General features: G+C 48.5%; 2 protein-coding genes across 2 annotated transcripts; both read right to left on the minus strand.

Annotated features, from left to right (window-relative positions):
* Nucleotides 1-1472: 1472 nt before the first annotated feature.
* Nucleotides 1473-2521, minus strand: LOC140802938 (uncharacterized). The gene is made up of 2 exons (XM_073158546.1): nt 2313-2521; nt 1473-2211 (listed from the first exon to the last, which is right to left on the minus strand). Exons 1-2 carry the CDS (start codon nt 2519-2521, stop codon nt 1473-1475), a joined length of 948 nt encoding a protein of 315 aa, XP_073014647.1.
* A 17828-nt stretch (nt 2522-20349) lies between these two features.
* Nucleotides 20350-22067, minus strand: LOC140803527 (uncharacterized). Its single transcript, XM_073159439.1, has 2 exons — nt 21020-22067; nt 20350-20935 (listed from the first exon to the last, which is right to left on the minus strand). Exons 1-2 carry the CDS (start codon nt 22065-22067, stop codon nt 20631-20633), a joined length of 1353 nt encoding a protein of 450 aa, XP_073015540.1. The 3' UTR covers nt 20350-20630.
* Nucleotides 22068-23663: the final 1596 nt, after the last annotated feature.

The raw sequence follows: 23663 nt of genomic DNA on the forward strand, positions 1-23663 counted from the left end.
ACGGGAAGGCAAGCCCGGGACCACCGGGCCCAGTGCCACTTCCTTTCCAAGGGTCTCGACCCTCAGAGGAAGGCATTAAAGACCCGCTCAAGCTTCTCCATGACAGCCAGAGGTGGCTGAACCACCTGAAACAGATAAATCGGCATAGAGAGGAGCACGCTACGAATGAGGGTCATACAGCTACCCGGGGAGACGGTCCGAATCTCCCAACCCTATAACTTCCTACGAACAGACTGTAGAAGGGGCTCAAAAAAGGAGCACGTGCGATTACCCCGATAGAGGGGAACTCCGAGGTACTTGAGGGGCAGATGACCCTCGGCGAACCCGGTGATGCGCAAAAGCCAGGAGCGGAGGCGCGCAGAGCACCTCGGAGGCAAAATCAAAGAGCTCATGGCAGCATTCACACGCTGCCCCGAACAGTTCTCGTAATGATGCAGAAAATCAACAAGGCGCTGCATACCACGAGACCCACCACTGGCAAAAATAAAGACATCATTAGCGTAAGCCAAATGGGAAATCAAAATATCACAATCAGACCGATACCTAATCGCAGGATGCTGCAGGTAGAGACGGTCAAGGCCGCGAGAAAGATACTCCGCCCCCAAAATGAAGAGAAGGGGAGACAATGGATCGCCCTGCCGGAGGCCTCTGGTGGAACCAAAAAACCCCGATAGGGAACCATTGATGTTCACAGAGAAATGACAATGGGAAATGCAGGCCGAGACCAAAGCCACAACACGCTCAGAAAAACCAAAATGTCTCAAAACATCAAAAAGGAAACGCCACTGGATCCTATCATAGGCCTTGGCCATATCCAACTTCAAGATGACATTGCCACCACGAGTGGGGAGAGTAATGCTGTGAGTGAGCTCCTGGGCAAGGAGAATATTATCAGAGATCATCCGACCCGGAACGAAGACACTCTGATTCGGGGAAACAAGTCTCTCCACCACATCCCTCAAACGAGAGTACAAAAGCTTCGAGATGATTTTGTTCGTGACATTGCACAGACTGATCGGACGGAAGTCCGACCAAGCACGTGCACCCTCGACTTTGGGAATCAGAGTGATCGTGGTGGCGGTAAAGCCTTGAGGCATAGGAGAACCACGGAAAAAATCAAGAACAGCACCAAAAACATCCTAATGGACAATATCCCAGCAATGCTGGAAGAACGCCGAAGAGAATCCATCAGGGCCAGCAACGCTATCAGGGTGAATGGAGAAGACGGTCGCGCGGACCTCCTCCAAAGAGGGAATCGCAGCAATACCATCATTATCCATGACACAGATTACCGAGGGAAAACCCAAAAAATCAAGGCAATCGAGCGCAGAGGGCTCCCCGGTAAGAAGATCCTGGAAAAACAAGGCTCATGACTGCTGAATCAAATCCTGAGACGTCAGGCAGACCCTATTCTCCCATATGCGGAAAATTTTGTTTGTCACGCGCTTTTTCCTCACCATATTATGGAAGAGTCAGGTGTTCCGCTCACCATCCTCAAGCCAATGGCAAGCCGCTTTCTGTTTCCAAAAATCCGCCTCCATGGCGGTGATACGAGCCAGATCCTCATTGCAAACGGACAGAGAAGTCCAATTCGCGTCAGAAGGGTCGGCCTCACATACATCCTCAGCTGAACGAACAGCCCTCTCAGCCTCAGTGAGTCTATCAAAGATGTTACCAAAAACATCCCGATTCCACCACCGGAGGTGATGCTTGAGACACTTCATCTTGGCAAAAAGCCAAGGCATGCCGCTCAGACTGCAAGGGAGATTCCAATTAAGCCTCACATTCTGCAAAAAACCATGGTGCCTAACCCACATACGCTGGAAGCGAAACGAGCTCGGCCCACGGGCAAAAACAGGAGCGGTAACCAAAAGCGGACAGTGATCCGAGACAGTACGAGCGAGATGTTCAACCCGAATCGGGCTGAAATGATCTCCCCAATCAACAGAAACCAAGACCCTGTCCAACCGCTTCCAAATGGTCTTATTCGTCCAAGTGAACGAAGACCCCTCAAAACCAGCATCGATCAGGCCGGAATCAAGAATAAAAGTGTTGAACTCCTCCATGGGTAGCAACCTACCACCACGGGAGCCCAAGCACTCAGACGCGTCCCTGACGACATTAAAATCGCCCCCAACTAGCCAGGGACCCAAAACAGGCTTAACCAAAAGCAAAGAAGCCCAAAGATCCCTACGCTGAACATAATCACATCTAGCATAGACAAAAGAACAAAATATCTCTGTCGGCAAGAAAGAGGCAGAGACTCTGATGTGAAGGAACTGAGCATGATAAAAAACACACTCCGCCCTCACATCAGCAGCAAAAAGACCCAGATATGACCGGAGAGATTAGAGATGACTCCAGAAAACCCCAAACGGCGAGTCAGGAATCTTGGATCCAGATCAATCATGGGCTCCAAAACAGCCAAAACCTTAATCTGTTTCTCCTTCACAAAGGCATGAAGCCTCTGCTGGGACTCCGAACCTCGAAGTCCCCAGATATTCCAGATTAAACAACTCATGGGGAACGGGTGGAAGAAGGATCCAATCGCTTTTTACGCGATCGCCAACCATCATCCTGAGGTCTTTTTCTGGGATTGGACATGTCAGTGTCCATAATACTACACTCAGACCCACAGCTAACCCCGGACACAGAATGTCGATCAAAATCCTGATCAGGATCGTCAGCCGACATGTGACTAGGAATCATCTCAAGAATAGGGGGTCCCTGTCGAGCAATCAACTCGTCCAGCATAGAAGTGGCATCAGCAGGGGATGCAGGAAAGGATGGGATCGAGTGACTGCTATGATTTTCAATACAAACCTACGGGGTGACAAACACAGTCACCACATCCGGGCGTGGAGATCCAAGGTCAACCACGCAATCCACAAAAGGAACACTCTCATCGTCCTCAGCCACCGTGACCTCAGGGCGGTCAGAAATAGGGGCCTCCTGATGAGAACTCAAACCGACAGAGGGATCAGAAACACCTAATCCAAGCTCCTCAGAGCCAACCTCTGTCTCCTGCAAATGGGAAAGAACTCCAAAAGAGTTCGAAGCAAGAGGATCATCCCTCGGGAGAGCCTGACGAGCAGGCCTCCGTCGTTGTCTACGTCGGGGACCATGGCCATTGACATGAAGCAGGGGCTGTGGTCCCGGGACAATGACAGGAACAGCACCCTGAGGAGGTGCTGGAACAGGAGGGGCCTCTGGCTGAGGAGGGTCTCGATCAGCAGGCTTGGATCGAGCAGGTTTAGGATTTTTCCCATGAGAATAGCAAACTTCTGTCGAATGACCCAACATTTTGCAATCCAAGCAATACCCAGGGATTTTCTCATAGACAACATCAATCTCCTGAGTATGATCACCCCAACCCACCCAAATTTGCTGAAGGGGTGGTTCCAACACATTCAGCTCCACACAGACACGAGCAAAAGCACTCCGAGAGGAGTCAGCAGTAAAGTCATCCATTTTCACCGGGTTGCCCAAAATCTTGGCAAGGGAAAAAAGACTTTTCTTATTAAACAGGTGAATGGGCAAACCCGGGAGACGCACCCAAACAGGGGCGATGGTAGATTCTTCTTGAAGATTGAATTCCGGGGTCTATTTGGAGAAACGGATCCCGAGAGGGCCCACCATCATCTGCCCACGCGTGCAAAAGAACGCATAATCCTCTTCACAATGAAGTGAAAGGATCAGAAAACCCCGAGGCAAGAACCTCAAATCAAAAGATCGCTTCAATCCCAAACGAGCAAAAGCCGAAGAAATTCCCGAGTTTGGGACTAAGGATCTATTACCAGAAATCTTCCCAACTAAGGAAAACTTAAAAGGCTCGGTCAGGGAAGACATTACCTCATCCGGGAAATTAATACCCGGTTTCCCATTCTTAAGAGTCTGTGGGGGCATTTCTTCCATAGCATTCACGACATCTCCAAAGCCATTCTTCCCCGAGCGAGGGGAAGTAGGAGCCAGAGCATCCCTAAATGACACCGGAAACGTCTTTGACGCACGAGAATCAGATTTAGAAGCCATACCCGAGTTGTTGACTGTTGAGTTGACCCGACCGAGTTGACCACCGGAGATGTACCCAAGATCGGCGACGACGAGGAGAACACAGAATCGGTCTTCAATCCACTAGAACCGGGCATCAGAGGGGCCGATTGCATCAAAGAATGTGAATAAATTCGATTTTGCCCTAGAATTTGGGGATTTCCGACCGGTGGCCGGAAACCAGAAATTGATGGAGGCAAAATCCTACCCATGACTGGACGATGAAGTTGGCCAGAGGAATTGAAGAAACTCGCCGGGATGGCGCCGGAATTTGAAGATGAAAAGGACGTGAACGGCGCCGCAGAATCAGAAAACGTAGATCTGAAATTCACGCCGGAGAAGAACACCATTGGGCCCGATTCCGGTGTCAATAGCTTTGTCTCAGAGTGGGCATTCAAGATCGGGAGCCCTTTTGCACAAACGTGGTCGGAATCAGCCGGAATCGGCGAAAAACCAGTCGCCTGCGCGGTGAACAGTACTGCCGAGGCTTCAGTCGGAAACTGCGACGGAACGGCGGGGTTATCTGGTCGCGCAGGTATGGGGAAATGACGGGGAGGTCGAGGCGAGTCTAATGGGTGGTCGCCGGCACCAAGAGGAGCGACGGTGACCGGCGGCGAAGATGTTGAGAAACGGCCGGAATTTCAGTCGCGAAAATGGCGGGGCAATGGGGCATGGAATGGTCTGATTTTTTGGTATGTTGGTCGCCGTGATGAGGCTGTTCAGATGGGGTGGTTGGCCGGCTAGGATCCGGCGGCAGCGGCATGGTGGGGCTAGGGCGTGAAGAGTGACAATTTTAGTGTGTTTTTTCGCACCTTGACTGTGTGTTTTTTTCAGAGAAAATTTTTTGGGGGCAAATGGTAGGGTTTAGGGTTTGGGAATTCGGGTTTCGGGTTTAGGGTTTAGGGTTTTTTTTTTTTTGGGTCTAGGGTTTGGGGTCTAGGAGTTAGGGTTTTTTTTTTTTTTAACACCGCTGGAAGCGGGGGGGTTAGGCAGACCCCTACCTGTATATATCCACAAAATAAAACATTACAATAATAAAATCCTAAATGAAGAGGGGGATTAGACCAAGACCTCTCCAAAAGGCGACTTAACAGAATACAACAATAGAACCTAGGGTAGCAAGAAATCATCCAGAGCTGCCATAACACTCATCAATAGCACATAAAAGAATAAAGCTGGCGAACAAGGAGAAGCCTGCAGATAGCGCCCGCCAGATAGCAGTAATGATATAGAGAAAATCACCAACAGAGAAGGTGCTGGAGAACTCTCAGACTAAAGAAACAAACCATGGAGATAGCAAGTGTCAGAACCCACTCTCACAGAACATACAACTGATCCATCTCTACATCCAAAGTAGCTCTCGCTGAGCTGGTACTGTAGAACCTCTGAGAAACCCAGGAGATGGTAGAAATAACACTAGAGCAAGTAGACAACGCCCCAAGTAGTAAAATCGATAGTAACCTCAAGTCCAATAAATGACTCACCAGCTGGGGCTAGAAGAGAGCGACCCAAGCATCAAAGATAAAGCGGGTGTAGAAGCCCATCCAAAGAAGCGACACACCTGTAAAAAGCCTAAGGACACGAAACACACACAAAAAATGCACACACCCAGAAAACCTCAATACACGCACACGAACAACCTCACACACAGACACACCCACACACACACGCACACACACAATTTTTTTTTTTCGTTTTTTTTTCTTTTTCGTTTTTTTTTTCGTTTTTTTTTTTACAAGGCCTCGAACGAACACTAGTAACATCTGGCTCTGAGGTAAGGAAGCCCAGAGAGATCAGATCGGGCAAGGGTGGAAACATGGGTGGGGAGGGAGGATCCTAGAACTGAGGTATACCGCCTGAGCGTATAAGCCTCCAATGCCAACGCATCCGCCACCGAGTTCCCCTCACGGAATATATGGGAAATATGAACCTGACGCCCCCTCAAAAGACAAACAATCCTGATAACAATGTGATCCACAGGCCAACTACACCTCCTAGATCTGAGAGTCTGAATAGAAATCTGTGAGTCGGTCTCAATCCAAAGAGGGAAAAGGCTGAAATCAGTACAGGTAAGGAGACCCCTCCACACGGCCCACAACTCTGCTCTGACATTGGTCCCGACACCAATGAACTCACTGAAGGAAAGGATGATCCTGCCTGACGAGTCTCGAACAATGCCACCTGCTGAAGAGTCACCGGGGTTGCCCCGAGAGCTACCATCCACATTCAATTTGAAACAACCCGCAGGGGGACGAAGCCATCTGACAATCATCATTTTGCGGGTTCTTAGGTGACGAACCGAAATACCCATGAGACTGGCAGCATGGGAGAAGCCCAGCCAATGGCTAGACTTGATGATATGGGCAGAATAAGCCAGTCTGAGGTCAGACGTGATCTGGGATATGACAGTCTCAGCAGAGATATGCAACTGTCTATGCTTGGCATCATTTCTAGCAATCCAAAGGAACCACAAAACGATGAAGGGGAGGAACTCTTTCACATGACCATCAGGTGACCAGTTTAGGTTCTTCTTCCAAGCACTGAGAAACATACTGAAATCAAGGGTTCGAGGAATACGAACCCTGAAGATGGCCCCAAAGAAATGCCACACAGAACGGGCAATCGGGCCATCAAGGAATAAATGGGAGAACGTCTCTGCCATGTCACAACAATGACACCGAGACACCAGAGTAATCCCGCGCTGCTGAAGCACCTCATCAACAGGAAGCCACTTATGCCAAAATCTCCATAGGAAGAAGGACATAGTGGGCCTTATCCAGCTACCCCAACAGGGGGTGAGAATAGCCTGAATGGGAGCTCTCGCACGCACGGACTCCCATGCAGAGCGGAAAGAAAATACACCATCAGGGCTCAGAATCCAGCGAGCAACATCTGGAGCTCCACAAGCAATAGGGATCAGAGTAATATCCTCTGCAAGAACTGGACCGACAACAAATGAGAGCCTATCGAAGTCCCACCCGTCATCCAAAAAGAAGCAAGAGATACGAATGCCACGGTCACCACGGACCTGACGCAGAGTGGATAGGGGGGCATCGTCGAACCAGGTATCATCCCAAAAGGATAAGTCCCTGGTGCCGACCCGCCAACGGATGCCAGACTCTGCTCTAGGACGAATATGGATCATCCTGCGCCAGGTAGGAGAAATGTGCCCCCGAATGGGGACATAAGACGGATGCTCAGCCCTACAATACTTATTCAGGAGGAATTTCGCCCAGAGGGAAATGCCCTGCCTGAATCTGAACCATAACTTGATCAAAAAACCATCAACCAAGTCCTTCAACTTGCGGAACCCGAGACCCCCTTCAAAGACAGGGAGACAAGCACGAGACCATCTGGCCCAATGCCACTTCTTCTGAAGGGGTCAAGACCCCCATAAGAAACCATTGAAAATCAGCTCAAGTCTCTCGATGACCGCCAAAGGAGGCTGGATCACCTGTAAGAGATAGATGGGGAGGGAAAGGAGCACACTGCGAATGAGAGTCATACGACTCCCAGGAGACAAGGTGCGGGAGTCCCAACCTTCTAATTTCTTCCTAACGGCTTTAAGAATGGTCTCAAAGAGAGAACACTTGCGATTCCCTCGGAAAAGAGGGACTCCAAGGTAAATGATGGGAAGCTGCCCCTCTCTGAATCCAGTCAAACGAAGAAGTCGAAGCCGAGAACTCGCAGGGCAGCTAGGAGGAAGGAAGATAGCGCTCTTGGAGACATTGACCATCTGGCCCGAAAAATTGGCATAATGCCCAAGAAAATCCATAATACGCCGAATGCCATGGGTCCCACCATTAGCAAAAATAATGATATCATCAGCATAGGCTAAGTGGAAAACCAGTGTGCCACACCCCGATCGAAAACGAGTATCCGGAAATAGCAGAGAAATGCGGTTCAGCCCCTGGGAAAGATACTCCGCCCCCAGAATGAAGAGGAGCGGAGAGATGGGGTCTCCTTGACGGAGACCTCTAGAGGAACTGAAGAATCCGACGAGATTGCCATTGATATTCAAAGAGAACTTGCAATGAGAAATGCAAGCCGATACCATGGCAACAACTGTATCCGAAAATCCAAGCTTATTGAGAATCTGGAGGAGAAAAGGCCATTGGACCCTGTCGTAGGCCTTAGCCATATCCAACTTGATGATGACATTACCCCCGCGAGAGGGAAGATTGAAACTATGAATGAGTTCCTGGGCAAGAAGGATGTTATCAGATATAAGTCTGCCAGGAACGAAACCACTCTGATTCATAGAAATGATCTTCTCGACAACCTTGCTCATACGCGAATAGAGCAACTTCGAGATGATCTTGTTCGTGACATTACAGAGGCTTATAGGACGAAAGTCAGTCCAAGACTGAGCTCCCTCAGCTTTCGGAATCAGAGTGATGGTGGTGGCAGTGAAACCATGGGGCATCAGGGACCCATGAAAGAAATCCAACACCGCATCGAGAACATCATGCTGGATAATGTCCCAATAGTGCTGGAAAAAAGCCGAGGAGAAACCATCGGGCCACGCAACACTATCCCTATGGATGGAGAAGACGACAACACGAACCTCTTCCAAAGAAGGGTCTGCAGTAAGATGGCGGTTCTCTGAGTCAGAGATCAGAGGGATGAAATCAGAAAAATCAGGGCAACTCAGAACAGAAGGTTCCCCATTAAGCAAGTTCTGAAAGAAGGCGGTACCAGAGCTTTGGATGAGCTCAGGGGATGTCAGACACACCCCATCCTCCCAAATACGGAAGATCTTATTAACCACACGTCTCTTCTTGACCATGTTGTGGAAGAGTTTGGTGTTTTTCTCACCATCCTCTAACCATTTGCAGGCAGATTTTTGTTTCCAAAATTCCGCCTCCATGGTAGTGACCTTCGCAAGATCTTCATTACACTTGGACAAGTGAGTCCAGTGTAAATCAGAAGGGTCAGTCTCACAAGCACCTTCCGCTATTTTCACAGCAGATTCGGCAGCAGAGATTTTATCAAAAATGTTGCCAAAGACATCCTGATTCCACCACTTGAGGTGACTCTTGAGGCGCTTGAGCTTGACAAAGAGCCGAGTCATACCCGTAAGATGACAAGGATTATACCAGTTCAAGCGCACCGTCTGAAGAAAATTGTGGTGTCTCGTCCACATGCTTTGGAACCGAAAAGAACACGGCCCACGAGCACTGATGGGAGTGGAGATAAGGAGGGGGGAATGATCCGATACAGTACGAGGAAGATGCTGAACACGGATAGAATGGAAAAAATCACACCAGTCAGTCGAAACGAAGACTCTATCCAGACGCTTCCAGATGGTTTTGTTCGTCCAAGTGAAGGACGACCCTTCAAACCCAGCATCAACTAAACCAGACTCAAGAATGAACGCATTAAATTCGTCCATGGGAAGGTGCCGCCCCCCAGAAGAACCAAGACACTCACTAGCATCACGAACGATATTGAAGTCCCCCCCAACAAGCCAAGGACCCATGTCAGGTTTGATCTGAAGCAACGAAGCCCAAAGATCGCGCCTTTCAGTGTAATCGCACTTGGCATACACAAAAGAGCAAAGGACAGAAGAATGGAGAAAAGAAGCAGAGACGCGGACGTGTAAAAGCTGAGCATGGTCAAGGACACACTCAACCTGAACATCCTCAGAAGAGAAGACCCAGATGTGACCCGAAAAATTAGAAATGACACTACGAAATCCCAACCTACGAGTAATGAAACGCTGATCAAGCGGGATCATTGGCTCCAAGATAGCTAGGACTTTGACACGGTGCGTCTTAACATAGGCATGGAGCCTTTGTTGGGAGATCGGGTTCCCAAGACCCCTGACATTCCAAATGATGCAATTCATGGGGAACGGCCACGAGAAGGGTGCCGTTTCTTGGCTGCAGTATCAGAGACCCGGGGCAAAGAACGTTTTTTGCTGGGGTCAGTCATGTCGGAATCCCTATCAAGATCTACAGAATCCCTACCATCACAAGATGCAGATCCGCGGGGTGAAAGAATGTCAAGAACCCGCTCTGACTCACAAACCAAGAGACTAACCTCAGAAGAGACTAATCCTTGCTGGGCAACTAAGTTCTCAAGAAGATGGGAGGAAACATCATCCTATATGTAGGGACTAGAAGGGATTGAATGGCTGCTATGGTTTTCCATACAAAGAGGAATGTGATCCACTCCCAAAGGAGCACCAACCTGCGGGGAACCAAGGTCCTCAGCACAGTCAGTAAAAAGAACGTCATCCTCCTCCTCCGCCTCCTTGGCCCATGGCTGAGCTAGAGGGGCACATTTAAACGAGAGGGATGACTGGACGGTGCTAGGAAGCGAAGTTTCACTGAAAGCATGGTGAGGGATGACACAGGGGGTCGAAGTGGAAGCTGGGGTCTTCTCAGAACATTGTTGAGCTACCACCTGATGAGACTGAACAAGTGGGGGGAAATCTAGAGAATCACCTTCATCCAAGTTCCTAAGAACCTCGAAGGCATTTTCTTTGGCAGGGGTTTGAATGTAAGGGGTATGCTGAGCAGATCTTCTGTTACGACGACGGGGTCATCTGACAGCATGAACTGTCGGAGCCTGAGGCTTCAAAGGAGGGAGAAGATTGGTAGGCAGAATATCATCCTTCTGACAGGGAACCTCAGAGGGAAGAGAAGAGGAAGGTTGAGTTCCGGGTTGGGGTCCCCGAGAATCTTGAGTAGGCCGAAAGGCCGAAGCAGTGGATCTTGTGGTACGAGCCAGCCTAGGATTTTTGCCATGAGAATAGAAAACAGAAGTAGAATGCCCCAGCATCTTACAGTCAGTGCAGTAATCTGGAATCTTTTCATACACAACATCTATGTCTAGAGTATGTTTTCCCCAACCCGCCCAGAGCTGCTTGATTGGAGGATCCAAAACGTTAATTTCAACGCAAACCCGAGCAAAAGCACCTCGGGAAACATCGGCAGTGAAATCGTCGATTTTAACTGGGTTCCCTAGAATTTTTGCTAACGCAAATAAACTAGTCTTGTCGTATAGGTGAAGGGGGAGTTCAGGGAAGCGGACCCAGACTGGAGCAATGGAAGATTCCGCTTGGAATTGGAATTCAAGAGTCCATTTGGAGAATCGAACACTTAGAGGACCAAAATGCATAGATCCACGCGACCATAAACGCGCATAATCTTCCTCACATGAAAGAATAATGACAAGGAAGCCACGAGGAAGGAATTTTAAATCATAAGGTCTCGAGAAGGCGGTTGCAGCCAAGTACGCAGAAATAGATGAGTTGGGGACAAGCGACCGATTCCCATTAATTTTACCAACAAGGGCAAACTTGTAGGGAGCAGCCAGGGAAGAAATAACTGAATCGGGAAACCGAATCCCTGGTTTCCCGTCGACATAAGTCGGTGCTGATATCTCAGACATACCATGACGAACATCATTAAAACTTTTTTTAATAGAGCGGGGCGAGGGAGGTGTTAAAGCATCCTTAAAAGAAACAGTAGGAGTAGTAAAAATACCTGTTTTGCCGGTAGAAATCGCACGAGAAGCCAATTAGGTAGGCTGCCGGTTTGACTCGGTAACTCGGCCGAGTTGACTCGGCGGCGACCGGTCGGAGCTGAAGCGTGGGCCGGAGAAGGTGGTGGGAGATCGGAACCGGTGGTGAAACGGAAAGAACCGGTCGGAAAGTGGCCGAAATCAACGGAAAAATCGCTCAAAATCGGTTGATCCACTTGAATTTGGGCGTTTTCGTTTGGCACCGATTTTGATGAAATTGAAGTTATAGGAATATTACCCATGACATGTAGATCACACTGAGAAGAGGAATTGAATTTTGGAGCAACGAAGCCGCCGCAATTTAAAATATTCTCCGGCGGCGCTAGGGTTTGAGAGAGTCGATCGGTAGATCTGAAATTCCGGCTCCCTCCGGTAACAGCTGGTGACGGGGGATGGACCAATAGAAGCGTCTCTTCATGGGCATTCCAGATCGGGTCCTGGATCGGAGAAACAACTTCGGCGCCGACCGGAATCGACAAAAACGTAGATGGTGATCGCGTGAACAGTGCCGTCGGAACTTTGACCGTGCAATTGGGGGAGCACACGAACTCCGATTGGTCTGATATTTGGACTGTAGGTGCGTCTTGAAGAGGCGATTCGATTGATATATTTTGCGACCGAAACGGAGTAGAACTCGCCGGAATCGAAATTTTGGACGGAAATTTCGTATCTTTGACCGTCGATTTGGAGGGGCAACTGACCTCCAATGAAGCTGATTTTTTGATATGATGCTCGCCTTGAGAAGGCGATTCAGGTGGTCCGGTGAACCGGCCAAGAACCGGCTCCGGCATGGGGGGCGAAATTTTGGAGAATTTTTGGCTTTTTTTATGACACTATTCAGTTGAGAGAAAATTTTTTGGGGCAGAATGGGTTTTTGTCTAGGGGTTAGGGTTTAGGGTTTAGGGTTTCGGGGTTCGGGGTTCGAGGTTTAGGGTTTAGGGTTTTGGGGTTTGGGGGTTTAGGGTTTGGGGGTTGGGGTTGGGGTTCGGGTTTAGGGTTTAGGGTTTGGGGTTTCGGGTTTGGGGTTTCGGGTTTCGGGGTTTGGGGTTGGGGGTTTGGGGTTCGGGTTTCGGGGTTTGGGGTTGGGGTTTCGGGATTGGGGTTTAGGGTTTGGGGTTGGGGTTTCGGGTTTCGGGTTTAGGGTTTCGGGTCTAAAGTCTAGGGTTTAGGGTTTTTTTTTTTTTAAAAATAAAACAGTACAATAATAAAATCCTAAATGAAGAGGGGGACTAGACCAAGACCTCTCCAAAAGGCGACTTAACAGAATACAACAATAAAACCTAGGGTAGCAAGTACATCAGCAAAAAACTAAACCCTAGGAAAAGCGCATAATTAACTAAACAACATAGAAACAGTAAACCATGAAATGAATGTAGCTCGGGGACAGAGAAACCACTGAAATAAATCATCCAGAGCTGCCATAACACTCATCAATAGCACAAAAAAGGAAAAAAACTGGCGAACAAGGAGAAGCCTGCAGATAGCGCCCGCCAGAGAGCAGAAATGATATAGAGAAAATCACCAACAGCGAAGGTGCTAGAGAACTCTCAGACTAAAGAAACAAACCATGGAGATAGCAAGTGTCAGAACCCACTCTCACAGAACATACAACTGATCCATCTCCACATCCAAATTAGCTCTCGCTGAGCTGGTACGGTAGAACCTCTGAGAAGCCCAGGAGATGGTAGAAACAACACTGGAGCAAGTAGACAACGCCCCAAGTAGTAAAATCGATAGTAACCTCAACTCCAATAAATGACTCACCAGCTGGGGCTAGAAGAGAGCGAGCCAAGCATCGGAGATAAAGCGGGTGTAGAAGCCCATCCAAAGAAGCGACACACCTGTAAAAAGTCTAAAGACACGAAACACACACAAAAAAAAATGCACACACCCAGAAAACCTCAATAAACGCACACGAACAACCTCACACACAGACACACCCACACACACACGCACACACACATTTTTTTTTCTTTTTTTTTTTCTTTTTTTTTTCTTTTTTTTTCGTTTTTTTTTTTTGTAACAAGGCCTCGTACAAACACTAGTAACATCTGGCTCTGAGGTAAGGGAGCCCAGAGAGATCAGATCGGGCAAGGGTGGAAACATGGGTGGGGAGGGAGGATCTTAGAACTAAGGTATACCGCCTGAGCGTATAAGCCTCCAATGCCAACGCATCCGCCACCGAGTTCCCCTCACGGAAAATATGGGAAATATGAACCTGATGCCCCCTCAAAAGACAAACAATCCTGATAACAATGTGATCCACAGGCCAACTACACCTCCTAGATCTGAGAGTCTGAATAGAAATCTGTGAGTCGGTCTCAATCCAAAGAGGGAAAAGGCTGAAATCAGTACAGATAAGGAGACCCCTCCACACGGCCCACAACTCTGCTCTGACATTGGTCCCGACACCAATGAACTCACTGAAGGAAAGGATGATCCTGCCTGACGAGTCTCGAACAATGCCACCTGCTGAAGAGTCACCGGGGTTGCCCCGAGAGCTTCCATCCACATTCAATTTGAAACAACCCGCAGGGGGACGAAGCCATCTGACAATCATCATTTTGCGGGTTCTTAGGTGACGAACCGAAATACCCATGATACTGGCAGCATGGGAGAAGCCCAGCCAATGGCTAGACTTGATGATATGGGCAGAATAAGCCAGTCTGAGGTAAGACGTGATATGGGATATGACAGTCTCAGCAGAGATATGCAACTGTCGATGCTTGGCATCATTTCTAGCTATCCAAAGGAACCACAAAACGATGAAGGGGAGGAACTCTTTCACATGACCACCAGGTGACCAGTTTAGGTTCTTCTTCCAAGCACTGAGAAACAAGCTGAAATCAAGGGTTCGAGGAATACGAACCCTGAAGATGGCCCCAAAGAAATGCCACACAGAACGGGTAATCGGGCCGTCAAGGAATAAATGGGAGAACGTCTCTGCCATGTCACAACAATGACACCGAGACACCAGAGTAATCCCGCGCTGCTGAAGCACCTCATCAACAGGAAGCCACTTATGCCAAAACCTCCATAGGAAGAAGGACATAGTGGGCCTCAGCCAGCTACCCCAGCAGGGGGTGAGAATAGCCTGAATGGGAGCTCTCGCACGCACGGACTCCCATGCAGAGCGGAAAGAAAATACGCCATCAGGGCTCAGAATCCAGCGAGCAACATCTGCCGCACCACAAGCAATAGGGATCAGAGTAAAACTGGACCAAGAACAAATGAGAGCCTATCAAAGTCCCACCCGTCATCCAAAAAGAAGCTAGAGATACGAATGCCACGGTCACCACGGACCTGACGCAGAGTGGATAGGGGTGCATCGCCGAACCAGGTATCATCCCAAAAGGATAAGTCCCCGGTGCCGACCCGCCAACGGATACCAGACTCTGCTCTAGGACGAATATGGATCATCCTGCGCCATGTCGGAGAAATGTGCCCCCGAATGGGGACATAAGACGGATGCTCAGCCCTACAATACTTATTCAGGAGGAATTTAGCCCAGAGAGAAATACCCTGCCTGAATCTGAACCATAACTTGATCGAAAAACCATCAACCAAGTCCTTCAATTTGCGGAACCCGAGACCCCCTTCAAAGACAGGGAGACAAGCACGAGACCATCTGGCCCAATGCCACTTCTTATGAAGTGGTCGAGACCCCCATAAGAAGCCATTGAAAATCAGCTCAAGTCTCTCGATGACCGCCAAAGGAGGCTGGATCACCTGGAAGAGATAGATGGGGAGAGAAAGGAGCACACTGCGAATGAGAGTCATACGACTCCCAAGAGACAAGGTGCGGGAGTCCCAACCTTCTAATTTCTTCCTAACAGCTTTAAGAATGGGCTCAAAGAGAGAACACTTGCGATTCCCTCGGAAAAGAGGGACTCCAAGGTAAATGATGGGAAGCTGCCCCTCTCTAAATCCAGTCAAACGAAGAAGTCGAAGCCGAGAACTCGCAGGGCAGCTAGGAGGAAGGAAGATAGCGCTCTTTGAGACATTGACCATCTGGCCCGAACAATTGGCATAATGCCCAAGAAAATCCATAATGCGCCGAATGCCATGGGACCCACCATTAGCAAAAATAATGATATCATCAGCATAGGCTAAGTGGGAAACCAGGGTGCCACACCCCGATCGAAAACGAGTATCCGGAAATAGCAGAGAAATGCGGTTCAGCCCCCGGGAAAGATACTCCGCCCCCAGAATGAAGAGGAGCGGAGAGATGGGATCTCCTTGACGGAGACCTCGGGAGGAACTGAAGAAGCCGACGGGATTGCCATTGATATTCAAAGAGAATTTGCAATGAGAAATGCAAGCCGATACCATGGCAACAACTGTATCCGAAAAACCAAGCTTATTGAGAATCTGGAGGAGAAAAGGCCATTGGACCCTGTCGTAGGCCTTAGCCATATCCAACTTAATGATGACATTACCCCCGCGAGAGGGAAGATTGAAACTATGAATGAGTTCCTGGGCAAGAAGGATGTTATCAGATATAAGTCTGCCAGGAACGAAACCACTCTGATTCATAGAGATGATCTTCTCGACAACCTTTCTCATACGCGAATAGAGCAACTTCGAGATGATCTTGTTCGTGACATTACATAGGCTTATAGGACGAAAGTCAGTCCAAGACTGAGCTCCCTCAACTTTCGGAATCAGAGTGATGGTGGTGGCGGTAAAACCCTGGGGCATCGGGGACCCATGAAAAAAGTCCAACACCGCATCAAGAACATCATGCTGGATAATGTCCCAACAGTGCTAGAAGAAAGCCGAGGAGAAACCATCGGGCCCCGCAACACTATCCCTATGGATGGAGAAGACGACAGCACGAACCTCTTCCAAAGAAGGGTCTGCAGTAAGATGGTGGTTCTCTGAGTCCGAGATCAGAGGGATGAAATCAGAAAAATCAGGGCAACTCAGAACAGAAGGTTCCCCATTAAGCAAGTTCTTAAAGAAGGCGGTACCAGAGCTTTGGATGAGCTAAGGGGATGTCAGACACACCCCATCCGCCCAAATACGGAAGATCTTATTAACCACACGTCTCTTCTTGACCATGTTGTGGAAGAGTTTGGTGTTTTTCTCACCATCCTCTAACCATTTGCAGGCAGATTTTTGTTTCCAAAAGTCCGCCTCCATGGCAGTGACCTTCGCAAGATCTTCATTACACTTGAACAAGCGAGTCCAGTGTAAATCAGAAGGATCAGTCTCACAAGCACCTTCCGCTATTTTCACAGCAGACTCGGCAGCAGAGATTTTATCAAAAATGTTGCCAAAGACATCCTGATTCCACCACTTGAGGTGACTCTTGAGGCGCTTGAGCTTGACAAAGAGCCGAGTCATACCCGTAAGATGACAAGGATTATGCCAGTTCAAGCGCACCGTCTGAAGAAAATTGTGGTGTCTCGTCCACATGCTTTGGAACCGAAAAGAACAAGGCCCACGAGCACTGATGGGAGTGGAGATAAGGAGGGGGGAATGATCCGATACAGTACGAGGAAGATGCTGAACACGGATAGAATGGAAAAAATCACACCAGTCAGTCGAAACGAAGACTCTATCTAGACGCTTCCAGATGGTTTTGTTCGTCCAAGTGAAGGACGACCCTTCAAACCCAGCATCAACTAAACCAGACTCAAGAATGAACGCATTAAATTCGTCCATGGGAAGGTGCCGCCCCCCAGAAGAACCAAGACACTCACTAGCATCACGAACGATATTGAAGTCCCCCCCAACAAGCCAAGGACCCACGTCAGGTTTGATCTGAAGCAACGAAGCCCAAAGATCGCGCCTTTCAGTGTAATCGCACTTGGCATACACAAAAGAGCAAAGGACAGAAGAAGGGAGAAAAGAAGCAGAAACGCGGACGTGTAAAAGCTGAGCATGGTCAAGGACACACTCAACCTGAACATCCTCAGAAGAGAAGATCCAGATGTGACCCGAAAAATTAGAAATGACACTACGAAATCCCAACCTACGAGTAATGAAACGCTGATCAAGCGGGATCATTGGCTCCAAGATAGCTAGGACTTTGACACGATGCTGCTTAACATAGGCATGGAGCCTTTGTTGGGAGATCGGGTTCCCAAGACCCCTGACATTCCAAATGATGCAATTCATGGGGAACGGCCACGAGAAGGGTGCCGTTTCTTGGCTGCATTATCAGAGACCCGGGGCCAAGAACGTTTTTTGCTAGGGTCAGTCATGTCGGAATCCCTATCAAGATCTACAGAGTCCCTACCATCACAAGATGCAGACCCACGGGGTGAAAGAATGGCAAGATCCCGCTCTGACTCACAAACCAAGAGACTAACCTCAGAAGAGACTAATCCTTGCTGGGCAACTAAGTTCTCAAGAAGATGGGATGAAACATCATCCTGTATGTAGGGACTAGAAGGGATGGAATGGCTGCTATGGTTTTCCACACAAAGAGGAATGTGATCCACTCCCAAAGGAGCACCAACCTGTGAGGAACCAAGGTCCTCAGCACAGTCAGTAAAAAGAACGTCATCCTCCTCCTCCGCCTCCTTGGCCCATGGCTGAGCTAGAGGGGCACATTTAAACGAGAGGGATGACTGGACGGTGCTAGGAAGCGAAGTTTCACTGAAAGCATGGTGAGGGATGATACAGGGGGTCGAAGTGGAAGCTGGGGTCTTCTCAGAACATTGTTGAGCTACCACCTGAGGAGACTGAACAAGTGGGGGGAAATCTAGAGAATCACCTTCATCCAAGTTCCTTAGAACCTCGAAGGCATTTTCTTTGGTAGGGGTATGAATGTAAGGGGCATGTTGAGCAGATCTTCTGTTACGACGACGGAGTCGTCAGACAGCATGAACTGTCGGAGCCTGAGGCTTCAAAGGAGGGGGAAGATTGGTAGGTAGAATATCATCCTTCTGACAGGGAACCTCAGAGGGAAGAGAAGAGGAAGGGTGAGTTCCGGGTTGGGGTTCTCGAGAATCTTGAGTAGGCCGAAAGGCCGAAGCAGTGGATCTTGTGGTACGAGCCGGCCTAGGATTTTTGCCATGAGAATAGCAAGCAGAAGTAGAATGCCCCAGCATCTTACAGTCAGTGCAGTAATCTGGAATCTTTTCATACACAACATCTATGTCTAGAGTATGTTCTCCCCAACCCGCCCAGAGTTGCTTGATTGGAGGATCCAAAACGTTAATTTCAACGCAAACCCGAGCAAAAGCACCTCGGGAAACATCGGCAGTGAAATCGTCGATTTTAACTGGGTTCCCTAGAATTTTTGCTAACGCAAATAAACTAGTCTTGTCGTATAGGTGAAGGGGGAGTTCAGGGAAGCGGACCCAGACTGGAGCAATGGAAGATTCCGCTTGGAATTGGAATTCAGGAGTCCATTTGGAGAATCGAACACTTAGAGGACCAAAATACATAGATCCACGCGACCATAAACGCGCATAATCTTCCTCACAGGAAAGAGTAATGACAAGGAAGCCACGAGGAAGGAATTTTAAATCATAAGGTCTCGAGAAGGCGGTTGCAGCCAAGTACGCAGAAATAGATGAGTTGGGGACAAGTGACCGATTCCCATTAATTTTACCAACAAGGGCAAACTTGTAGGGAGCAGCCAGGGAAGAAATAACGGAATCGGGAAACCGAATCCCTGGTTTCCCGTTGACATAAGTCGGTGCTGGTATCTCAGACATACCATGACGAACATCATTAAAACTTTTTTTAATAGAGCGGGGTGAGGGAGGTGTTAAAGCATCCTTAAAAGAAACAGTAGGAGTAGTAAAAATACCTGTTTTGCCGGTAGAAATCGCACGAGAAACCAATTGGGGTAGGCTGCCGGTTTGACTCGGTAACTCGGCCGAGTTGACTCGGCGGCGACCGTTCAGAGCTGAAGCGTGGGCCGGCGAAGGTGGTGGGAGATCAGAACCGGTGGTGAAACGGAAAGAACCGGTCGGAAAATGGCCGAAATCAACGGAAATATCGCTCAAAATCGGTTGATCCACTTGAATTTGGGCGTTTTTGTTTGGCACCGATGTTGATGAAATTGAAGTTATAGGAATGTTACCCATGACCTGTAGATCACACTGTAAAAAGGAATTGAAGTTTGGAGCAATGACGCGGCCGGAATTTGAGTTTACAGCCGGCGCCGCTAGGGTTTGAGGGAGCCGATCGGTAGATCTGAAATTCCGGCTCCCTCCGGCAACGTCCGGTGACGGCAGGTGAACCAATGGGAGCGCCTTTCCATGGGCATTCCAGATCGGGGCTTGGATCGGAGAAACAACGTCGGAATCGACAGGAATTGAAGAAATCGTCGGCGGCGATTCCGTGAACAGTGCCGTCGGCACTTTGACCGTGCAATTGGGTGGGCAAACAAACTCCGATTGCTCTGAATTTTGGACTGTAGGTGCGTCTTGAAGAGACGATTCTAATGATATATTTTGCGTCCGGAACGGAGTGGACCTCGCCGGAATCGAAATTGTGGACGGAAATTTCGTATCTTTGACCGTCGATTTGGTGGGGCAAATGACCTCCGATGAAGCTGATTTTTGGATATGTTGCTCGCCTTGAGAAGGCGATTCAGGTGGTCCGGTGAACCGGCCGGGAACCGGCTCCGGCATGGGGGGCGATTTTTTGGAGATTTTTTGGGTTTTTTTATGGCACTATTCACTTGAGAGAATTATTTTTGGGGCAGAATGGTTTAGGGTTTAGGGTTTAGGGTTGGGGGTTTAGGGTTTAGGGTTTAGGGGGTTTAGGGTTTATTTTTTTTTTTTTAAGGGTTTAGGGTTTTTTTTTTTTTTTTTTTAACAACCATTTATTTATATACAACAAAATAGCGGTACAAAGAAAGCCTGATGGGAGGGGGACTAAGCCAAGACCTCCGCAACAAAAGCGAGACCAGCATAACATCATAACAAAATAAACGACATACTACAACAGAGCAACCTTGAAAGTAAACAGCAGTCGCCCCGGAATACATCAGACAAAGTAAACAAAAAGGGTGAGCAAGGAGAACTCTGCAGTGAACGCTCACCACCTAACGCCCAGAAAGGCGGAAGCAAACAATATCAGCCAGGATCATGAGGACGCTCATATGGCGAACTCGCCTGAGCCGACTTCTGACGATAATAACGCCGCTGCTGAGACCGCGTACGTCCCGGAAGCGGTAAAGATAAACACTCCTGCATAGAAGAAGTAACCACATCTGTGACCCCGTCCACACTCACTGTACTCATTGCAAACTCAGGACAGTCAGTCGAAACATGGGAATCCACAGGCAAGGTAATAGAAGCTGAAGAATCACCCAGAGGATCAGGAACAATAGGAGCGATCTCAACCATCTGAACTGGAACAGCCACAGGTACAGAAACAGCTGTGACAGAAGAATCCATCACATCAACCGTAGCTGTGGCCTGAGAAGAACTAAGACGAGGGAAAAATGATTTATACGGATCACCTGCCTCAACAGTCTCCTCTACTGCTATCTTACTGAGAAGTGACTTGACCCTCCGGATACGGGTGTTGACAATACCCGATGACTCACCAGGACCTGACTCAGAAGGCAAATGCTCGAGTACCTCGTAATAATTTTTCGTAGAAATAGGGCGATTCGGATCTCTCCGCACAACAGGCCGACGTCGGGAACGAGTAACTAGCTGCTCTGGAAAATCAGTGTCACCAGACTGTACCAGATCAGAAGAAATACCCTGTGTCGATACACTAAGAGTCTGAAGGGGAGAATCAGAAACAACATCCTTACCATGAGGACGTGGACCCTGGGCCATCGGATCAGCGGACGGAGGTGCAGGAGGAGCCTGACGTTGAGGCCCACGCCTCCTTGTACCAAAACGCAGGCCAGTACTAGAACAAAAATCCAGCGAATGACCGAGCATCTTACATTTAGAACAGAAACGAGGAACCCTCTCATAAATGACCTCGACAACCTGAAAATGATCACCCCAGCCTACCCAAATCTTATCCGGACGAGGCTGAAGTACATCCATCTCAACACAAACCCGAGCAAACGAACCTCGGGAAACATCAGCAGTAATCTCATCAACCATAACAGGGTTACCTAATATCATAGCAATCGGATACAAACTCTTTTTAGCATAGAGATGCAGAGGTAAATCAGGGAATCTAACCCAGACCGGTGCAATCGAGGAATCCTCCTCATACTTAAATTCCGGGGTCCATTTCGAAAACCGGATAACCACAGTCCGGATGGTGATATCTGGCCTCTCCCAAAACTTCAAATAGTCCTCCTCGCAAGAAAGAGTGAGAACCATATACCCACGAGGAAGAAATCGAACGGTGTGGGAGCCCAACAAACCAGTGCAAGAAAGAGCAGATAAAATATCCTTATTCGGGGTCAGGCCCCGGTTCCCAGAAATTCTCCCAATCAAAGCAAATCGAAAATGAGCAGAGAGGGAGGAGATTACCTGATCCGGAAAAAAAATACCAGGAACCCCATCACGATCTGTCGGGGCAGGCACCTCATCCATCGAATCAACAACATCAGCAAAACTCTGATTCGGCGAAGGTGGAGATGATCGACGCAAAATATCCCGGAAAGAAACTGTAGGAGGAACAGAGGCCACAGATACACCTGGATTAATCGAAGCGACTTTCTGCGATCTCGAATTAGACTGTTGACCGTTGACCGTTGACCGTTGACCGTTGACCGTTGACCGTTGACCGTTGACTTTCCAATCGAAGTAACACCGTGAAACGATGTCGGCGAGCTGAACACAGAACCGGTACCAATTTGAACAGAACCAGCTGGCAGCAGGGGAAAATCGGTGAAAAAAGTGCCCGGAAATTGAGTTGAATTCGAGATTTGGGCGTTTCTGACTCCGATGGGATTTTCAGAAATTGAAGTTATAGGACTCTTACCCATCACTTGAGGAGTACCTTGTCCAAAGGAATTGAATTTTGGCCCGGTGACGGCGGCTGAATTGAAGAAAACGTCCGGCGAAGGCGTGTGTATAGAGCTGATTTTCGTAGATCTGAAATTCCCGGCAACCGGATATATTTCAGACGACGAGACTGGTACCAAATGAAGCGCCTTGGAGTGGGTAGCACAGATCGGGTCTCCGATCGAACAAACATCAACGGACGCAGCCGGAATCTGTAAAATCGTAGGCGGCGATTCCGTGAACAGTGAAATCGCGACTTTGCCGGCCGATTTTGGGTAGCAAACGGACTCCGATTGACCTGAAATTTGTACACAAGGAGCGACTTGAGTAGACGAATCCATTGGTATAAAACTCGTCGCCGGACGATCAAAAGCGACCAGCGCGATTGGCTTCGCCGGAATCTGTACAAATTTCGCACACTCAGAGGTGAAATTGATCGAGCAAATGGGCTCCGTTTGATCTGAAATTTTGACAGTAGCCTCGTCTCGACGAGGCGCATCTGGTGGTATCATTGGCCGGCCGGAAACCGGCGCCGACATGGGGGCGATTTTTGGGAGATTTTTTGGCTTGTTTTTGGTTTAGGGTTTAGGGTTTTTTTTTTTTTTTTTAGGGTTTTAGGGTTTAGGGTTTAGGGTTTTTTTTTTTTTTTAGGGGTTTAGGGTTTAGGGTTTAGGGTTTAGGGTTTTTTTTTTTTTTTAATATAAAGCACCGCCGTGAGCGGGGGGGTTAGGCGGACCCCTACCTGTATATACCACCAAATAAAACAGTACAAAAATAAAATCCTAAATGAAGAGGGGGACTAGACCAAGACCTCTCCAAAAGGCGACTAAAGAGATAACAACAAATATTACCTAAGGTAGCAAATACATCAGCAAAAGCTAAACCCTAGGAAAAGCGCATAATAATAAAGCAACATAGAAACCGTAAAAAATATAATAAATGTAGCTCGGGGCCAGAAATACCACTGAGATAAATCATCCGGAGCTGCTATAACACGCATCAAGATAATCATAAAAGAAAAAGGCTGGCGAGCAAGGAGAAGCCTGCAGAGAACGCTCGCCAGATAGCAGTAGTAGTGTAGAGATAATCACCAACAAAGAAGGGGCTGAAGCCGGTAGGCTGGTACTGTAAAACCTCTGAAAAACCTCTGATAAATCCAGGAGATGATAGAACTACCAGAAG

The sequence above is a fragment of the Primulina eburnea genome, chromosome 10 (assembly GCF_022965805.1).
Source record: "Primulina eburnea isolate SZY01 chromosome 10, ASM2296580v1, whole genome shotgun sequence".
Taxonomy (NCBI): Eukaryota; Viridiplantae; Streptophyta; class Magnoliopsida; order Lamiales; family Gesneriaceae; genus Primulina; species Primulina eburnea.

What these genes read in the sequence shown, in the direction of transcription:
- LOC140802938 (XM_073158546.1), bottom strand. Translation starts at nt 2,521, where the DNA reads ATGAGTTGTTTAATCTGGAATATCTGGGGACTTCGAGGTTCGGAGTCC. An exon ending in TGGGTCTTTTTGCTGCTGAT is followed by an intron (nt 2,212 to 2,312) that starts GTGAGGGCGGAG and finishes TGTCTATGCTAG; the next exon opens with ATGTGATTATGTTCAGCGTA.
- LOC140803527 (XM_073159439.1), bottom strand. Translation starts at nt 22,067, where the DNA reads ATGGATGAGGTGCCTGCCCCGACAGATCGTGATGGGGTTCCTGGTATT. An exon ending in AGAGGAGACTGTTGAGGCAG is followed by an intron (nt 20,936 to 21,019) that starts GTGATCCGTATA and finishes CTTCTGTCACAG; the next exon opens with CTGTTTCTGTACCTGTGGCT.